Source organism: Schistocerca gregaria, chromosome 1 (assembly GCF_023897955.1).
Source record: "Schistocerca gregaria isolate iqSchGreg1 chromosome 1, iqSchGreg1.2, whole genome shotgun sequence".
NCBI lineage: Eukaryota > Metazoa > Arthropoda > Insecta > Orthoptera > Acrididae > Schistocerca > Schistocerca gregaria.
Genome location: NC_064920.1, coordinates 413423861 through 413443322, shown reverse-complemented (window position 1 = coordinate 413443322; position 19462 = coordinate 413423861). Strand labels below are relative to the sequence as shown.

Here is a 19462-nt window from a genome sequence, read left to right as displayed (position 1 = left end):
CTCATTCTATGTCATGTTTTTTTTCCCTTATTTTCATCAGCTTTCGTAGTAGAATTTAGTTGTGAAAATTAGACACAAAATGTAAAAATTTGAATTTGAAGTACACTCCATATGTTTTCATTTCTTCTATCAAGTTTTGTATTTAAAATGCAGTAATTCTTTTTAGGAGCATCAGTGATGTACCAGCATGTGGAGATTATCAGTGGAATAAAACACTGTACAGAGATGTTTTGGAGATGTACACAGCAGTGTGCACTGTGTTATCAACATGTGTATCACTCAATTCCAGCAGCCATGATGTCGCTGTGCATACACATGGCTGTATAAACACTTTAATTGGTCTTCTGAATCCCAGTGCATACTGTAAGTGACATATTTTTCTTTACTTGAATTCGTTCTCTCCCTCTTTTCTTTCTCCCTCCCTCCCTTCTTTCTTCTTCATCTTCCTCTTCTTCAAAGCTCTGTAGATAAAGAACTTTCAGATTGTATCGTGTACATGTTTTGTGTAGTTTCACCTGTTGTGTGCAACAGTTTTTAGCATGAAAAAAAAAGCAACACTGATGAGTCAAAACATTATGATTACCGTCCACTGTAAGGCAGAATGCCACCTGGTGGTGTTGTGGACATGTTATCTGGTAATGGAACTATATAAGCAAAACAGAGATGAAGGAGGAATCATTCTTACAATGATCTGGGCCACAAATTGAGAAATCCACTGTCATAAGCAACTTTGACCAAGGACAGTATGTTATAACCCAACACTTGATAACAAGTACTTTGGAAGTGATGAAGCTAGTTGGCTGTCCAAGACCTACTGCCATAATATCTACAGAAAGTCATTGAAGGACAAAGAAATATTGAGTAGATGACAAGGTATTATATGTCCAAGCGTCATTGCAGAACGTGGATGTCAGAGGCTTTCATTCAGTAAACCAGTGCCAGATCTGACAACAGAGTACATTGTAATGCTGGTACAAGCACAAGTGTTTGGAGCACACCTTTCATCATATATTGTTTAACAGGGGCTCCACAGCAGATAAGCCCTGCATATACACACAGGGACAACAATGACATCGTCAATTGCAATAGCAGTGAACACATGATCATCGAGATTGGATTGTGGATCAATGAAAATCTGCCACCTGGTCAGACGAATCAAATTTCTTGTTACACCAGGTTGGTGGTTATGTCCAGATACATGATCATTCAAGCAAAAAGCTGCTTGAAACAAGCACCACAGCATGGGTACAGGCTGATGGGGATGGTATTATGCTATGGGAGATGCTCATCTCTGTCTCCATGGAAGATGGGGTAGTAATCGAAGGCAACATGATAGCTGTGGACTACGTAAACATCACTGTGAACTGCATGCATCCTTTTATATGTGATGTCTTTTCATCACCAATGGAATCTTCCAGCAGATTAACTAACCAAGTCTCTGGGCCTGTAGTGGTTTGAGGAGTTGAATAGTGAACTAAGACTGATGTCTTGACCTTCAAATTTGTGTGATCTGAACCTGATGAAAAACATCTTGGCTGCTATTTGGTGCCAGCTGTGTGCCCACAAACAACTGACCTGTAATTTAGACATCTGGTGCCACATACCTCTGGAAACCTACCATGGACTCATTGAATCAATCCCACATGGAATCACTGCTGTATTGTCCTAAATGTGCCGTTCAGCAGATGGTCATAATTTTTCGTCTTGTTGGTGTGTGTTGGGGGATTTTAGACAGAAACAACAATAACAGCGTAGTACATGTACTGGTAATCCGTACAAGTTCCTAAACTTTGAGTGTTACAGGCATATCTTTTTCACTGAGCTGGAACTCTCAGTCTCACTTTTAGACTCACACTTTACTCAGCCTAAACTTTTAATACTTTCATACATCAGTAAATCAGATTCTGAGCACTTGCAGGGGCAGTCACATTCAGCAGAAATGTTTGATGATAAATACAATAGTTGAGATATGGTTATATGTACGAGAGGAGGAGTTGAGAGTGACTGAAACATGCAAGTAGTTATACTCATCAATTTGGCTATTGCATTGGTACATTTCACACGAATTTCAGTAAAAACACATTCAGTAACATGACTAACGCACAAATACTTAAAATGTATGATTTCCTCAAAAGAAACATCATACTGCAATGAAGAAGGCAGTTATATGTTTATGATCATGAAACATGTGATGTCAGTAATGTGAAAAGAAAGCTAACAACGTATAGTTAAGACATTGAACAGCTAGCATTCACATAAACAAAAGTAAAAATTTTGCTAAATTTTCATGTCTTTTTCGGAGCTTGCTAAAACACACACACACATATTGACCTAGTCCTGGCTTTACAGACATACCATTACAGGTCTAAGACAGTGAGACTTCAGGAAGTGCATACAGCTGTAGGAGCGTTATCAGGTACAAGACAGGAAACTCATATATCATCAGTTTCCTGTAAAATATGAGAAGCCTCCACAGTAACAAGGATGAGGAGGAGAAGAAAATAAAGACTTTTGTATCAATCCAAAGGTGATAAGAAATAGAAAGAAATGCCAATAAACCAAGATAGAGAGTATGAAATTAATACATGTCAAGCAGAAATAAGGCTTGAAAGAGAGAGATTAGAGTTAGTTTCACAATTAAAGTACACTTCCTTTTTGAAATATGTGGCAACATGCTAATGATTTACAAGATTGTGTTAAGCTATGGCTAGACCAAGTAAAGCGTCACATGAGGAAAAAAGTCCAATGCACCCTTAGTCATTTGCCGGGAGGCCTCATCCAAATTGTGAAGGTGTGGTTATCAAGGGTGCAGGTGCAGTCATCATCAAATTGTGGCTCATGTTAGCACATATAACACCTGTCAGTTGTGTTCTGTGGCTGTACTCGGTTCATACAGCTGGTGGTGAACAATGTTAGCCTCACTTGTGGGTTGCAAGCAGAGCTTACAATTTGCAGTATTGTACCCAGAATTGATGTGGGTCCTTTGGTTAGGAGTCAACTGGAAAGATTCAGCCAGAGGTTCCATCGATTTTGTGACAGTCTTGGCTGCAGCTTTATGGACCTGCTTTGTGGGGCAGAGAATTGTAAGATTCCTCCTGATAGGTCAAAAGTGCACTACACAGAGGAAGCAGTTGCTTGGGTAGCAAGATACTTGTGAAGTGTTCATGAAGGCTTTTTAGGATAGGCAATGGTTTGAGGTCCTCTGATGAATGGTCATCGGTTGGTACACAGAGAGAAAAATCAGATCACAAAGCAAAGACACTCCGGATGTCAAAAGTTCAACAGAAAACTGCCAAAGCATTCACAATAAAGTCACTGAATTTACTGCCCTCCAGGAAAGCTGTTGTGTACAAATTATATTTGGAACAGACAACTAGATGATACCCAAAGTGGAAAGCCCCAAAATGTTTGACAGATCATAGAAGATATATCAAAAAGGCATGTTAGATGCCATAGGAGAAGAAGTTTTCATTGCATTTCACATAAATATTGTCTCTTATCAGGGTCAAAATTGAGTCTGATTATGAAGTTATATGGATGCAACTAACCTGCTTAAGTGAACTCAAGTTAATTAATATAAGTTTTTATCATTCATCTGATCTACTGGAACAATTTCAGAATCATTCAGAGAAACTCTATGCTCAGTAGTGCAGAAGTATCATGATCATGTCACATTTATTGCTGACAACTTGATTGGGAAGTCTATGAATTAATTAGACTGTCTTGTGAAGTTGTTCTGAACACTTTTCTGAAAACCGTCTTAAGCAGATAGTCAACTCAAACATAAGGGAAATATTTTAGACCTCGTAGCTACACACAGTCCTGCCCTTATCACCTTTGTCAGTATTGTAATGACAAAATTTAGGCAAGTGGGTCTGATGCCATAAAAACAACACATTCCGCAATACACTGGCACAGCATTATGCCACGACACTTGCTGGGTATCAGTGCCCACTCCGGTCAGTGCCCAGTTAGTTACCAAATCCATGCACTCTCTAGCATGTGGTATACACGATTTGTGCATAAATACTGGGTGTCCAACCAGGCAGTTCATGGATTTGGTGTCCAGCACAATGTTGGCTTCCACCATGAAGTTGCTACTGCTCCACTGCCATCCTGATAGGACTGCAGGACAGGAGATTCAGCTGCATTGTTGATGGGTCGAGGGTCGAACTGAGGCCCTTGTAACCACTGTGCTACTGGGTGTCCACATATATCAGATGCTAGCAGCCAGCCAGCAGACCAAATTTTGTTCCGAAGGCACCTGTATTCCTGTCAGCCACCACACTTGGACAGGCTGCCAGCATGTCACGCACTCTAGCTGGCCGTGCCAGTCTGTCACACCACTTCGTGACACAGTTCTGCTGCTGCCTGGGAATGCTTACCACACAAGGTCACACTGTGACCGGGCTGCACTGGGCATAGTAGCTACAGACACCTTCATATTTAACTGCCGAGATCCGTGCGTTGATACCCACCTCATCTCCAAGGCCAGATGTGGGCATAAGCTACTAATATGAGCTGTTGAAAACTGATGAAGGGATTATGCTGTCATCAAGTAGCTTGTGACTCTCATGAACCCATACCACACCATCTACTGTATAGAGACAGGAATTAGTGGTCATGAAGTAATCGTGCCAACAATTATTAATAAATTCAGTAAAACCTAGAACAGTTTTTATGCTGAAAAAAGCAGATAAGCAGTTGTTGTCATCCTACTTAGACAATAATGGACATTATTTAGATCCAAGTTTATGCACATAGAAATTATAGTTAATGTTGAAACTGATTGCAAATCGTGCTGTGGAGAGTATGTGCCAAGTAAGTGGATTAAGGATGTGAAGGCCTACGGTGGTTTAGTATCAAAAATCGGTAAATGCTGAGGATACAGAGATTGTTGCACACACTGTTCAAAAAAGAATGCGGAAGTGATGACAGGAAAAAGTTACTACAAATTCATGTGTCTTTAAAAGCATGATGCATGAAGCATACAACTTCCACCATTATATACCATCAAAAGATTTTGCTGAGAATAAAGAAAATTCTGGTCATATATAAAATCTCTTAAGTCACACAAAGTCACTTGTCAACCAGACTGGTGTGGCAATATAAGACAGTAAAAGGAAAGCTGATGCTTAAAATACTCATGCAGGATGCTTGCACAGACACCATCGTTTGACTATCACATAAACTCCCATATGGAGAACATAGAAATAAGCATCCCTGACATTCAGAAGCAACTAAAGGAGTTTAAAACAAGCAAGTGCCAAGTCCAGAGGCAATCCATATTCAGTTTTACAGTGAGTACTCTTTGGCATTGGCCCATTACTTATCTTGCATTTATTGTGAATCTTTCACAAAGTGCAAAGTCACAAACAACTCAAAGTAACAACTGCTTCTTAAAACTAGAGACTAATATCTTTAACATGGTTTTGCTGCAGAATTATGGAGGATATTGTAATTTCAAATTTAATAAATTACCTTTAGACAGAAAAGCATCTCTGCACAAATCAAAACAGATTTAGGTAGCATTGCTCATGCAAAATTCAGCTTGCCCTTTTCTCATGCAGTATCCTGCGAACTACATAGAAAGGACAAAAGACAGATTTTCGAAAGGCATTTGACACAGTGCCCAAGTGCAGACTGTTAAGGAAGGTCTGTGTGTACAGGATAAGTTCCCAGATACGAGAGTGACTCTAAGATTTACTAAGTACTAGAACCTGGTACTTTGTTGTGGATGGCAAGTGTTCATCGGAGACAAGGGTATCATAAGTAGTGCGCCATGGTTGTGTGACAGGACTACTCTCTATCCCCCTATACATAAACAAAATGACATCGCGAGATCAGTAAGCTGCGACTGCTGATTATGCTGTAATGCACGGGAGAATGTTGTGGTTGAGTGACTGTAAGTGGATACAGGATTGCTAAGACAGGATTTCTATTTGGTGAGATGAATGGCAACTTGTTCTAAACATAGAAAAATGTGATTAATACCAATGATAAGGAAAAACAACCCTGTAATGTTTGAATACAGTGTTTTGATTAAATACCTATATGTAACATTGTAAAGTGATGTGAAATTGAATGGGCACATAAGGTCGATACTAGGGTTGACTTTGATTTTTTGGAGAAATTATAAGAAAGCATAACTCATCTCTAAAGGAGACTGCATGTAGAATACTGTGACCCATTCTTAAATACTGTCCAAGTGTTCGCAATCACCTCCAGATCAGATTTTAAAAAATCATCAAAGCAATACCAGGGCATTCTTCTAGATTTGTTATAGGTACTACAGAATTTCTCCATGAACTGAAATGGGAAACCCTTGAGGGAAGATGACATTGCAATACACTATTGAGAACATTTAAAGAACCAGCATCTGAGTGCAGAAAGATTCTACTGCTGCCAATGTACATTTTATGGAAAGTCTGCAAGGACAAGACAAGAAAAATTTGAGCTCCTAGTTAGGTACACAGGCAGTCATTTTTTCCCTCAGTCCCTTCGCAAGTGGAACAGGAAAAGGAATTACAAGTAATGGTACAAGGTACCTCCTACCGTGCACTGTATGGTGGCTTGGGGAATATGTATGTAGATTTAGATATTGATTTCATTATGGTCCCATTTCTTTTGAAGGGGATGACTTAAGGCTGAGGCCCAGCCTTAAACGGTAAAAACTGTAAAATATGTAGGAGTATGTATCCTCTTCAGATATATCTGAAGAGGAGGAGGAACATGAAAATAGTTGTTGAAAAGGCAGGTGCCAGACTGAGAGTGGTTGGAAATGTCCTAGTGAAACATAATTCAGCCACATAATAGGTGACTTAGAACACCCTTGTTTGAGTGATTGATTATTGCTCATTAGTCTAGGTGCTTAAAAGATAGAATTAATCGAGGTAATGTTGTGGCTGTGTCCTCTTGTAATGCCTGGATAAAGAGAGGGTGGTATGATCTGTTCGTGGCCAGTTTCCACTCACTTCAACACAAAATGCACACATGGTTAAAATACACTTTATTACTGGAACCAATGGAGTACTTAACTTCAGTGATGTTCAATCTGAAGTCTGTTAAATCAGATTACATATACCAGTTCTTGAATCTTGTCCATGTCCATATCACAACTATATACAATGACTAACAATCCCTCACAGCTAGCTAAGGTGCGAGGTGATGACTATCACTGTGGAAGACTGGAGCACTGTGCAACATATTGAAGTGCAATACAAAGTGAGTCTCAATGCGACGTACTGAGATTAGCTCGGAGATCAGCAGCGGCCAATATGCATGCTGCCCAGGAGGCGTTATAGCTGCATAGCCTGGAGGCATGTCTTGATCTTCTCTCATCACAGTCATTCCTAGCTCCTAGTGCCAACTGGTGTGCTGGAGGAGGTGTATGCCACCACATTCTCCCCCCCCCCCCCCCCCCCCTCCAAAAAAAGCCACTCCGTTGTCATGTACTGGAGGCAAACGACAAATGCGAATTTGATTCTGATGATAGTGCTGAAAAAACCATCGGGACCTGCAATTAGATACATATATGTGCCAGTGCATTTCTGGATCTCACCTTACTCCCAGTGCTGATGGCAGCCAAAAACCCTGTAAAGAACAAGATCACGTGGTGCAATGTGTACTTACGGACCATTGGTGGCGCCAAATTCTGCAGTGGGTGGAGCAAGTGAAGCAGCATCTGATGGCGGCAGGCATGCAGAAGTTCCACCTTTGATGGTACATGGCATGGATGGGAGCTGTAGGAGGTGAGAAAGAGTTGGCAGCACCTGTTCCTGTGTGTGAGAGGTGTGAAGCATGGCCATCTGTTGTTTAAAAGTGCAAACAAAGCATTCCGCTTCTGGCAGGGGGTGAAATGGAGCACTTGTTAGATGACGAACGCTACTTCAGTCACAAAACTGTTCATGTGACGTGAACGAGGTCCGTTGTCTATAACAGTGACTACAGGTAATTTTTCATTGCAAAAAATTGAGGACACTTGAATGGTGCTACATGACATGGTAGAGTTCATAGGCAAAACAAGTGGAAACTTGCTAAGAGATTCTACCACTATGAGCCAACGAGTGTTCCAGAATGGTCCTGGAAAGACTGTGCACTCATTGCCGTGGCAATTGAGTTTTAGGCCAAGCTGAGAATGGATTGGTTTTCCGCAAATATGTGGCACTGTGACATGATCTGTTCAAGTGGGCATCCATGCCCTGCCAAGTACAATGCCGGTGTGCTAACTGTGTAGTGCGAACAATTCCCCAATGTCCGTGGCGAAGCAGTAGTAACAAATCCTTTTGCAACACTGTGGGAATGAGCACATGCAATTGTCCACTGGCAGATTATACTACAATTACACCTTGTTGTACTGAAAGGTTATGCTGACGAGCAAAGTATCGGTGCACCACTGAGTTGTTAATAGTGTTCAATGAGTGAGGCCAAGAAGTTCAAATGTAATGCAACAAAATCTTCAGGTCAGCGTCTACTTCTGTGGTCTGTGCAATTTTTCTGTAATTCGTTGGAAAAGATTGCAGCGATTCAGAGTCCTGCACATTGATCTGCCAATAAGATGCAACAGAGGAATCAAAATCAGAGTCAGGGCCAATCGGAAGGTGAGAAAGGGTGTCAGCATTGCCATGCTTTGCCATAGATCTTCTAACGATGTTTGACGATAAGAAGTGATGTGAAGTTGGATTACAAAATTCACACCCCTCTTACATTGGTTGCGTTACTTGATCTGCACAGACGATCTTCTTCTCTGGATAGCTGGCTACGTCGATCTCCAAAAACTTCTACTCCGAAGAGTACTGTTGATTAACGGACTCTCTCTCTCTCTCTCTCTCTCTCTCTCTCTCTCTCTCTCTCTTTCTCTCTCTCTCTCTCTGTACTCATGAGATAAGTGGATACTCGCAGAATACTTTTAATTTAGTCTTGGTATATTTCAACATCCACAGAGAACAAATTCACCACTTCTCGCATAAATTTCCGAATGTTTGCAAGTCAACTGATTCGTCTAGCATTAGACTCAATGAAAGACATTTGCAATAGCATAGTTTTTACAACCACATAATTTATGAACATGTCTTGCTTCCAGCAAGTCCAACACGTGAAGTGCAATTAACAATTTTTCATCTGTTCATCTTTTTTCTTGTTACAATAGTCAACGATATAAAAAGCCGTAAGATACATAAACACTCCTTGTTCTTCCAATACGACTTTTGTGGCGTGAGCGGCAAACACTTGTCGATTCCATTCAACTCTCGCATCTACCTTGTGCTCGTGACTCCTTTCCAGCCCTCGCACACAAACATGTGTCACGCTGTATGTACATGCTCACATTTATTTTAAAAATATCGTGTGTCCGAGATAGTAGAAGGACGAGAGGTTCTAGAATTTACGCAGAAATTCTCGAAGCACTACATATCCCTCCCTTCACCTCGAACACGCGATATTTTATACATACTTATTATGTATTCCACATTTTTTTATGAATGGTGCATAACCCTTTTATTTACTATTTAGCCTTTCTTTTTTCATATTACTTTGATTATAAAATGGGAGTATTTCACTCAATGTTGGAGTTAATTCTTTTATATCTAGGAGTCATGGGACCTAAACCTTTGGTTTCCAATCATAAGCTGCAGGTGTTCATGATACTTTAGTATTTTACTCTTGTACTGTTTCTTTAGTACATAATAGTCTCATTAATTATAGACTGTTTGTAGTCTGGAGGAACTCTGGGCAAATGAAAGTGTTCTTCTCGACACTTGTAACTCACATAAAACATAATAATGCTAGTGGAATATAGAATTCAAACTCACCAGAACAATTCCTACAAAATGTGTGACTTCTTCCACGATACTGTCCTTTTCCCCTAGGATCAGTACCTATACCTTACATGTGGGTTGACCCCATGAGTACACTTCCTCCAACCGTTCCGGTAGATATACCCCTTCATAACAAATCCCTTTTCATCAGGCCACAGGTCGTCCTATCTCTATGCAAGTATGCCTGCCCTATATCCTTAGCAAATGCCGGTTACGCCCCCCTTTTCCTTTATGAGTAGAAATCATGTTTCATTGCCCTAGTATACATTTTATGTACACTACAATTAAATATTTTCAGGAAAAAATAAAAATCTATTTAACACAACACACTCACTTTTTAATGCTTCTTTTAATACCCTAGAGTCCTCTTCTACTTATCAACTTCTGTAATCCTTAGTAGATACAATCTCTACACCTAATAATCAAGTCCCACTACTGTATGACTCATCACTCCATCAGAGTATTTGCTACACTGACTTTACTTAATTAAGCATCATAATTAACCCTAATCTGACTTGCATTCTCCTTCATTACTCATGCCTCCTTCTTATGTATACTCGTAAAATCATTATACTTTTTCTATACTATGTATATATGTGATATGAAATCATCATAGTTCTCATATATACAAGCGATGTAGAACTGTCACAATAAACAACGTGTCCATATTTCCCGATGTACACATACCTTCCCTGTACAACACTTGATGGTTCGTACCTCTTGAGAGGTTTCTAGGTAGTAGTTTCATTGTTTGCGTACTCGTATATCTGTGTGTGTATGAGGATGTGTGTTTCTGCAGCCTGACTCTTCGGCCTTCTTATCTGAAGATAAGTTGTAGGTTATTGGAAACCACGGAGAATATGAAGGACTTCTGTGACAGAAGTAGATGAATATGGAAAGAGGGAAAAATAGGCAGGTACTCAAAAGAGAAGTAAGGAAGGAAAAAATAGAAATGGTTGCTAAGATCGAAGAAGAGAGAGAAGATAGCCCCAAAGACAGGAAAACCTTCCTAACTCCCTTCCCCAGGATCCCTACCTCGCCGGTACTTAAGTGAGAAGCCGGAGGAGGTATGGTGTTAAATTGTCTCCTACAGAATGGACATTCCCACCTTCACCCTTGAGGTCCCCAAAGAAAACCTTAGCAACCCCTATGGAATGGCAAATGGTGAAGAATCAGTCACACTTGTTTGCAAGGATTGTTTGAAAGGTGTGGTGTGTTTTCTGTGTTAGACATGATTTATATGTTGGTGTAAATCATGTTTTAATCTATAATACCCACCCCTTCCAAAAATTATACAAACCCTCCCATTTACATCACATTTCATAAAAGGTATAAAATATTCTATACCAAATAGAAAATTATACACTACTATAATATAGTTTTCTAGTTAGTCACTTTATATTATCTTTTGTGCACACATGAAATCCTCTAATCAGTTTATGTCGTCTTGAAATCACTCTGTTTAAATAGTAGCATCATATTATACTTTTCGCTAATATAACATTCTATTTGTTTCATTTCATGCCTAGAAATCACTGTTCAAGCGTGATTCTCTTAAGTTTTCTACTTGACTGTCATATCTGGTTTCCTACGCATTAAAATTATAGGATAATTTAAGATTTTAAGAGAATTCAGTGCAGGAAAATTATCTTGGAAGAAACACCAAAAACAACTCAACATCCGACGGTCATCACTCCACCCATTAACTCAGAATGTTAACATCCCTGGGGCATAAATGTGAGTCCACCTGGATCCCATGGATCTGATATTAACTTCACTTGCGCAAGTGCAAACCAGTACTTCTCATTAAATTTTGTGTGGAAATCTTCCCACGACAAAACAATCACCACTTTACTACGCAACATAACATCAGGTAAAGTTATTCTATTTTCTACTCTATTCTGGTTAAATTTAAATCTTTTCCATACCTCTCTTGATATTACGAGATGCATTTAAGTTCTAAGGCCTCCGATTTTTTTTCTAATTAACTACTCACCCGAAATCGATGAAACTGGCGTTACTTCTCGACGTAATCGTCCTGCAGACGTACACATTTTTCACAGCGCTGCCGCCATGATTCCATGGCAGCAGCGAAGGCTTCTTTAGGAGTCTGTTTTGACCACTGGGAAATCACTAAGGCAATAGCAGCACGGCTGGTGAATGTACAGCCACGGAGAGTGTCTTTCATTGTTGGAAAAAGCCAAAAGTGACTAGGAGCCAGGTCAGGTGAGTAGGGAGCATGAGGAATCACTTCAAAGTTGTTATCATGAAGAAACTGTTGCATAATGTTAGCTCGATGTGTGGGTGCATTCTCTTGGTGAAACAGCACACTTGCAGCCCTTCCCAGACGTTTTTGTTGCAGTGCAGGAAGGAATTTGTTCTTCAAAACATTTTCGTAGGATGCACCTGTTACCGTAGTGCTCTTTGGATCACAGTGGGTAAGGATTACGCCCTCGCTGTCCCAGAACATGGACACCATCATTTTTTCAGCACTGGCTGTTACCCGAAATTTTTTTGGTGGCGGTGAATCTGTGTGCTTCCATTGAGCTGACTGGCGCATTGTTTCTTGATTGAAAAATGGCATCCACGTCTCATCCACTGTCACAACCGACGAAAAGAAAGTCCCATTCATGCTGTCGTTGCGCGTCAACATTGCTTGGCAACATGCCACACGGGCAGCCATGTGGTCGTCCGTCAGCATTCGTGGCACCCACCTGGATGACACTTTTCGCATTTTCAGGTCGTCATGCAGGATTGTGTGCACAGAACCCACAGAAATGCCAACTGTGGAGGCGATCTGTTCAACAGTCATTCGGTGATCCCCCAAAACAATTCTCTCCACTTTCTCGATCATGTCGTCAGACCGGCTTGTGCGAGCCCGAGGTTGTTTCGGTTTGTTGTCACACGATGTTCTGCCTTCATTAAACTGTCGCACCCACAAACGCACTTTCGACACATCCATAACTCCATCACCACATGTCTCCTTCAACTGTCAATGAATTTCAATTGGTTTCACACCACGCAAATTCAGAAAAGGAATGATTGCACGCTGTTCAAGTAAGGAAAACGTCGCCATTTTAAGTATTTAAAACAGTTCTCATTCTCGCCGCTGACGGTAAAATTCCATCTGCCATAAGGTGCTGCCATCTCTGGGACATATTGACAATGAACGGGGCCTCATTTTAAAACAATGTGCATGTTTCTATCTCTTTCCAGTTCGGAGGAAAAAAATCGGAGGCCTTAGAACTTGAATGCACCTCGTACTATACTCAGAAGATAAAACAGGAGGTGCTCTCTCAGAGATTACTCTCGCGGCAGCTTTTCGGTCTATCATCTCTTCTACCTGTTCCTCCAGGCTACATATATTTATCATATCTGAAGTTACTTGCTTCTCTTTAAAGTTTAATTTCATGTTATCTACTCGAGTGTTAACGCCTTCAATTTGCAATTGGACTACTGGTATTAACTTGCCCTGCTTTTCAACATTTTGCTGTTTTACAGCATCAAATGTACATACACTTTGAAATGATTCTAAATTTTAACCAAGTTCAGCTTCTACAATATTATATTTATCTTCAATATCCAATTCTAACTTTTTAGCTAAGCCCCGAAATTGGTTACTCTGTGTCTGACTAAAGTCAGTGAACAGTTGGTTTACATGACTCCTTAATGAATTAGTTAATTCCTCTTTCAAATCTATTTTAAAATTTTCTACTTTAGTAGTACCGTAGTTAAAGCGTCAAATTTAGTCTTCAAGTTTCCCATACCTTCACATAAATTACTAAAGTCTTTACTTTGTGAATCTACCTTAGCACTTAACAATCCTAAAGTTTCATTCAGAACATCCAGTTTATTATTTAATAGAGTAATCATTGAATCTAATTTAAGACTTTAAGCATTTAAAGTTGTATTTTGATCATCCAATCGAGAATTTAAAGTTTCATTTTCAACATCCAATTTATTATTTAATTGAGTATTTACTGAGTCTAATTTAAGACTTAGTTCCTTTCTTAAAGCCTCTGAGTCTGCCCTTTGTGCGTTTATTAAATTTACTACTCCAGACCAGTCAGGCAGCTCCTTACTCACTTTCATTGCCATGGCTGGTTCTGAAGTGTCCCCAATTCTCCGTGTATTATCCATATTTCTCTTAGTTTTCTTGTAATCATCAAAAAAATTCTACATTGAGTATATTAACTATATTAAAAGTCTATTATTCAACAGTTTCTTTAAATTTACACTCCAACAACTATTGTTTTGCACTCATCCGGCGTAGAGTTCTAGCTGCATTGGTGAGCGGATGCATAATCAGCACTGGTGAACAGCACTGGCACTGGCGGCGTCAAATGTTGGTTTCAGCGTCGGAATCGGCAAACGTATGTGGAATCAACACTGGTGATCAGTGACTGGTGCCGGCGTCATCGGATTTAGGCTGGTTTCCACATCTGCGTCCCCGCGATGTGGGTGAGAGCCGCTTACTACCCACAATGGATCTTCTTCGATGAATTATTCTCGTCATATTTCTTCTTAGTCTCATACATCAGAATCTTCTCTCTTTTCTTTTACCATAATATATTTCTTACGTCTTATCTTTTATTGCATTTATTAATTCTCACCATTTGCACTATTAAGCCGAATCAAATTCCACGAAACAGTTCTCTTGTCTTGTTATGTCTGGTTGCTATGACAATACATTATATCTTCTGCTTTGATTTCCTCTCAAAATTCCCATTTTTTGGGGGTCCTTTTCTCTGGTTGCCAAGTTCAAACGTTGTCGACGACCTGGAGTGTGCTGTGAAATTGGATTGCATGCAAAATTCACACCCCTCTTGCATTGGTTGACTTACTTGATCTGCATAGATGATCTTCTTCTCTGGATAGCTGGCTACGACAATCTCCAAAAACTTCTTCTCCGAAGAATATTGCTTGTTAACGGAACTCTCTCTCTCTCTCTCTCTCTCTCTCTCTCTCTCTCTCTCTCTCTCTCTCTCTCTCTCTCCCCCCCCTCATGAAATAAGTGGATACTCGCAGAATACTTTTAATTTAGTCTTGGTATATTTCAACTTCCACAGAGAACAAATTCATTACTTCTCGCATAAATATTCGAATGTTTGCAAGTCAACCGATTTGTCTAGCATTAGATTCGTTTAAATACATTTACAATAGTGTAGTTTTTACAACCACATAATTTGTGAACATGTCTTGCTTTTAGCAAGTCCAGCACATGAAGTACAATTAACAATTTTTCAACTGTTCTTTTTTCTTGTTACAATAGTCAACAATATAAAACACCATAAAGTACATAAACACTCTTTGTTCTTCCAATCTGACTTCCATGGTGCGAGTGGTAAACACTTGTCGATGCCGTTCGACCGTCGTGTCTACCTTGTGCTTGTGACTACTTTCCAGCCTGCACACACAAACATGTGTTGCACAATATGTACATTCTCTCACACTTATTTTTAAAATATTGTGTGTTCGAGATGGTAGGAGCACAAGTGGTTTTAGAATTTACCCGGAAATTCTCAAAGCACTACAGTCTGTACACAATTTTGTTCTGATACTGGGATAGAAGCAAAGCCCAATGTTGCAATTTTTGAGCGGTACATGTAGGAACTGGCTTTGACAGATGACGCAAGGACTCCAAAGGCTTTTGATCTGTCACTAAATAGAAGTTGTGACCAAACAGATAGTGATGGAATTTTGTCACACCTTACAGAATAGTGAGAGCTTCTTTTTCAATCTGTGAGTCATTGCATTTAGTTTGAGTTAACAACTTTGAGGCAAAAGCAATAGGTCTGTCTTGTGCAGCAATTCTTTGCGGAAACACAGTGCTGATTCCAGGGGAAAGCTTCTACTTGCAGAATCACTTGTTTGGCAGGATCAAGATGTAGTAAACATTTGCCATTGAGAAGGCATTTTTGAGGTTCTGAAATGCGCCATGACACTCTTTGGTCCATACAAAACGCAAATTTTTCTGACGCAGTGATGCAATGGGGCCGCAATCTGTGAAGCATTTGCAATGAAATGAATGCAGTGTGTCAACTTATCTAGCACGGGCTGCAGTTCGGATACATAGCGAGGAACACGCAGGTCACAGATTGCAAGCAAATATGTTGGAGAGAGTGCACACCCTGACAGTTGATCACATGACCTAAATACTGTAGTTCCGCCTGAAAAAAGTCACACTTTTCGAGATGACACTGGAGTCCTGCATCTTACAACACTCAAAAAAGAGTAAGCAAATTAGCAATGTTTTCCTCTTGCATATGACCTCACATGACAATATCATCAGGGTAGTTTGAACAGAACAGCACTTGAGCAGTCACTGTTCCAAGTAATGTTGTAAAATGGCAGGTGCTGAGGCACTGCCAAAGGGAAAACGCAAATACTTGAACAGGCCTAAGTGTGTAGTAGCAGCCAACACTTTTTGTAATTCTTCAACTAGTGGTATTTGCAAATAAGCATCACGCAGATCTCTCTTAGAAAATTAACGGTCTTTGCCAATCCTGTCTGTAAGTTCCTCATAGCGAGGCAATGGATAAGTGTTCATTATCGTGTATGGATTGACTGTAGTTTTCAAGTCAACACAAATGCGAATGTGATGAGAAGGCTTGGGCATCAAAACCAATGGACTTACCCTGATTAGCTTGTATCAGAGCAATCACACGATTGTCTTGCAATTATTGTAATTCACTGGCTACTTTGTCTCATAAAGCAATGGGAATGGGCTGAGCCTGGAAAATCTTAGGCTTTGCATTGTCTCTCATGGTAATGTGTGATACAAAATTATTAGCTTTTCCAATGCTATCAGAAAAGAGTTCAGGAAATTCCTTAAGCAAACTAACTAACTGTCTTCTGAATGAAAGTACATTGTCTTGGAATGCTAAGGCCCAACAAGTCAAACGAATCTAAGCCAAAAATATTTTCACGGCTGCTGATTGCAGCCTGGTAAGTTTCACCATCCTAGTGTGAGATTTGTAAGTGGCAAGCAAACTACACTGTCCAAGTATTGGAACTTCCTGTCCATTATCTGCAGTGAGGTGCATGCTAGATTTTGACAGGCATGATGAGCCTAACTGTTTGTATGTGGCATGATTAAGCAATGTTACAGAAGCACCAGTGTCCAGTTGAAAGTCAACACGATAGCCAGCAATTTGTAGTGTTACAGATAGTTGAAATGGTGTCACACTACACTGGGGTTAGATGAGGGCACAATGTTACTTGAATTACTGCTAGAACCAGTAGTAAGTTTTGAAAACACTGCATTCACAGAATGTGCATGAGACCAGTTGTAGTGAGAGTGGGCAGAATTGGTGTTCTTTTGCCGTTGCAAGCAAACTGCCTGGACATGACATTTCTTTCCACATGAGTAGCATGTCACATTGCCCGACTGGCAATCTTGCCACTTATGGCAAGCAAAACAGTGAGGGCAAGACTTCATTAAATTTACAGGCCTGGCTAGTTGTTTACTAGGCTGTCTGCACTCCTCTGTGCATGCCCATTGTGGCAGCGGAGAGGGAGTGGGGGGGGGGGGGGGGGCACGTGCAAGAGGAGACTTGTCCCAACAAAGGACCTGATCAAATTTATCTGTGGCTGTGGCATCAGAATCAAATTGTTGTTCTAATATTTGCAACACTCGATGGAGCAAAGTATCTGAGTACTTGAGAATCTGTTCTTAATTCTGCTATCAGGGACTATGTATGTGATCGCTTCACAGATCATCAGGTCACTGTAATAGTTGCCACAACTACACTTGAATTTACACTTCCTAGTGAGGCCCTGTAAGTCAGTATACCACTGACAGTACGTGTATCTCGGCTTTTTCTTAAGGGAAAAGAACTGAAATCTGGCAGCCCACAACCTGAATCTGCTGCTTGTAATACTGACTTAATGCACCTGCTATTTCATCATAAGAGAGTGTGTCAGGATACAACATAGAGAAGAGCTTTTGAATTAAGGAAAACACAGTGGTTCCTGCAGCAAACAGGAAACAATGAGATTTCACAGTACCGTGAATTTGATGGGCTCGACAGTGGGCCTGGAACTGGGTGAGATATTTGAGCCAATCCTCTTCTTTTTCATCAAAATGCTGGAATGGTTGAATGTTGTTTGGTAGCACTTGTTGGATTGGTCGGTTGGTCAGTTGGGCAGCCGACACAGCTGGTGCAGCAAGAAATTGCTGTACAGTGGACAGCAATGTGGCAATTTGCTGGTTCTGAAACTAAAAAATCTGTAGCTCCAAAGCAGGAGCAGGAGCAGTCTGCGGCTGAGGCGCAGGGGTAGTGGGTGCAGGGGGAGGGGGTGGGTAGACATTCTACCGCTAACAAATTACAGCAAAATATGGAAAGACAAATAGAAAATCAAAATGTTCAAAGCCTCCGAAAGGAGAAAGAGATCAGTCCTGGAGCTCCCCTTTTGTAAATATGCAACAACAAGAACAAACTAGCATATAATCTTTGTAATGACAGCTCCCCTGCAGAAACCTAGGACACATTAAAGCAAACAAAACTTGTTGATCAAAGCCGTCGCCACTTGTGGCTGTGCCCTCTTGTAATGTTTTGTGGTTCCTAGTTGGATTAGAAGAGGGTGGTATGATATGTGGGTAGCCGATTTCGTCTCACTACAACACAAAATGCACACATGCTTAGAATACACTTTATTACAGGAACTGATCATGTATTTAACTTCAGTTCAATATGAAGTTCTGTGGTTAACGGCAATCAAATTATATGTACCAGTTCTTAAATCTTGTCCGTGTCCATATCACAACTATATACAATGACGTACATTCCCTCACAGCTTGCTAAGGTGTGAGGTTACAACTATCACTGTGAAAGACTAGAGCACAATGCACTGTATTTATGTGCAATGAGAAGTGAGTCCCAATGTGATGTACTGAGATTGAGAAAGCTCGGACCGCAGCAGTGGCCTGTATGCACGCTGCCCAGGGGCTGTTATCAGCACATAGCGTGTCTTGGTCTTCTCTTGTCATAGATGCATCTAGTTCAGCACCTGCTATACAATGTTTTCTAGTGCCGACCAGTGTGTTGGCGAAGGTGTATACCGGCACAGATAATAGAGAAGATGAAAACATGAGCATGTGCTTCATCATGGGTTCATACAGCACGAGCAAGTGTATCATATGGACACTCATTGAACTCCAACAGCAGTGGAATTGTACATTACAAAAAGGTACAGTGTTAAAATACTAGGTGTTTGCAGTCCAATAAAAGTCAGTCAGTATTGATTCATCCCATAAACGTGTCATGAAAGGAGAATAATGAGAAAAAATTAGAGATATTTCAACCTAATGTCAGGTTTTCCTCCTTCCTCTGTCCAAAAGCAGTCATGGCCTTTCAATCTTCCAGTACTTATTTCCAACTTCCCAAACTTCGTACAAGTTCTCCTATGTTCTGTGATTGATTGGTACTCCTAGGAAAAAGAATTCAGTGAAAAGCCACAGTGTAGTAGTTCTTCCTAGATTGAATATTTCTCTCTGTGATGGAGTGCATGCTTTATGACTTGAACATGATATCACAACAACAACTAATAAATATTTCCAGTGAGATCTTTTTTCTTCTAACTAGTCTCACACACACACACACACACACACACACACACACACACACACACACACACACACATTG

At 40.4% G+C, this 19462-nt stretch overlaps 1 protein-coding gene across 2 annotated transcripts in view; it reads left to right on the top strand.

The window, feature by feature from the left end:
- The window catches only part of LOC126350104 (rotatin), a 372299-nt gene that overhangs the window by 277463 nt on the left and 75374 nt on the right, over positions 1-19462 (top strand). For both annotated transcript variants that reach the window (XM_050002488.1, XM_050002487.1), the window contains one exon: positions 167-363. In XM_050002488.1, coding sequence (XP_049858445.1) covers positions 167-363 — 197 coding nt within the window. The remainder of the gene's footprint in view (positions 1-166; positions 364-19462) is intronic.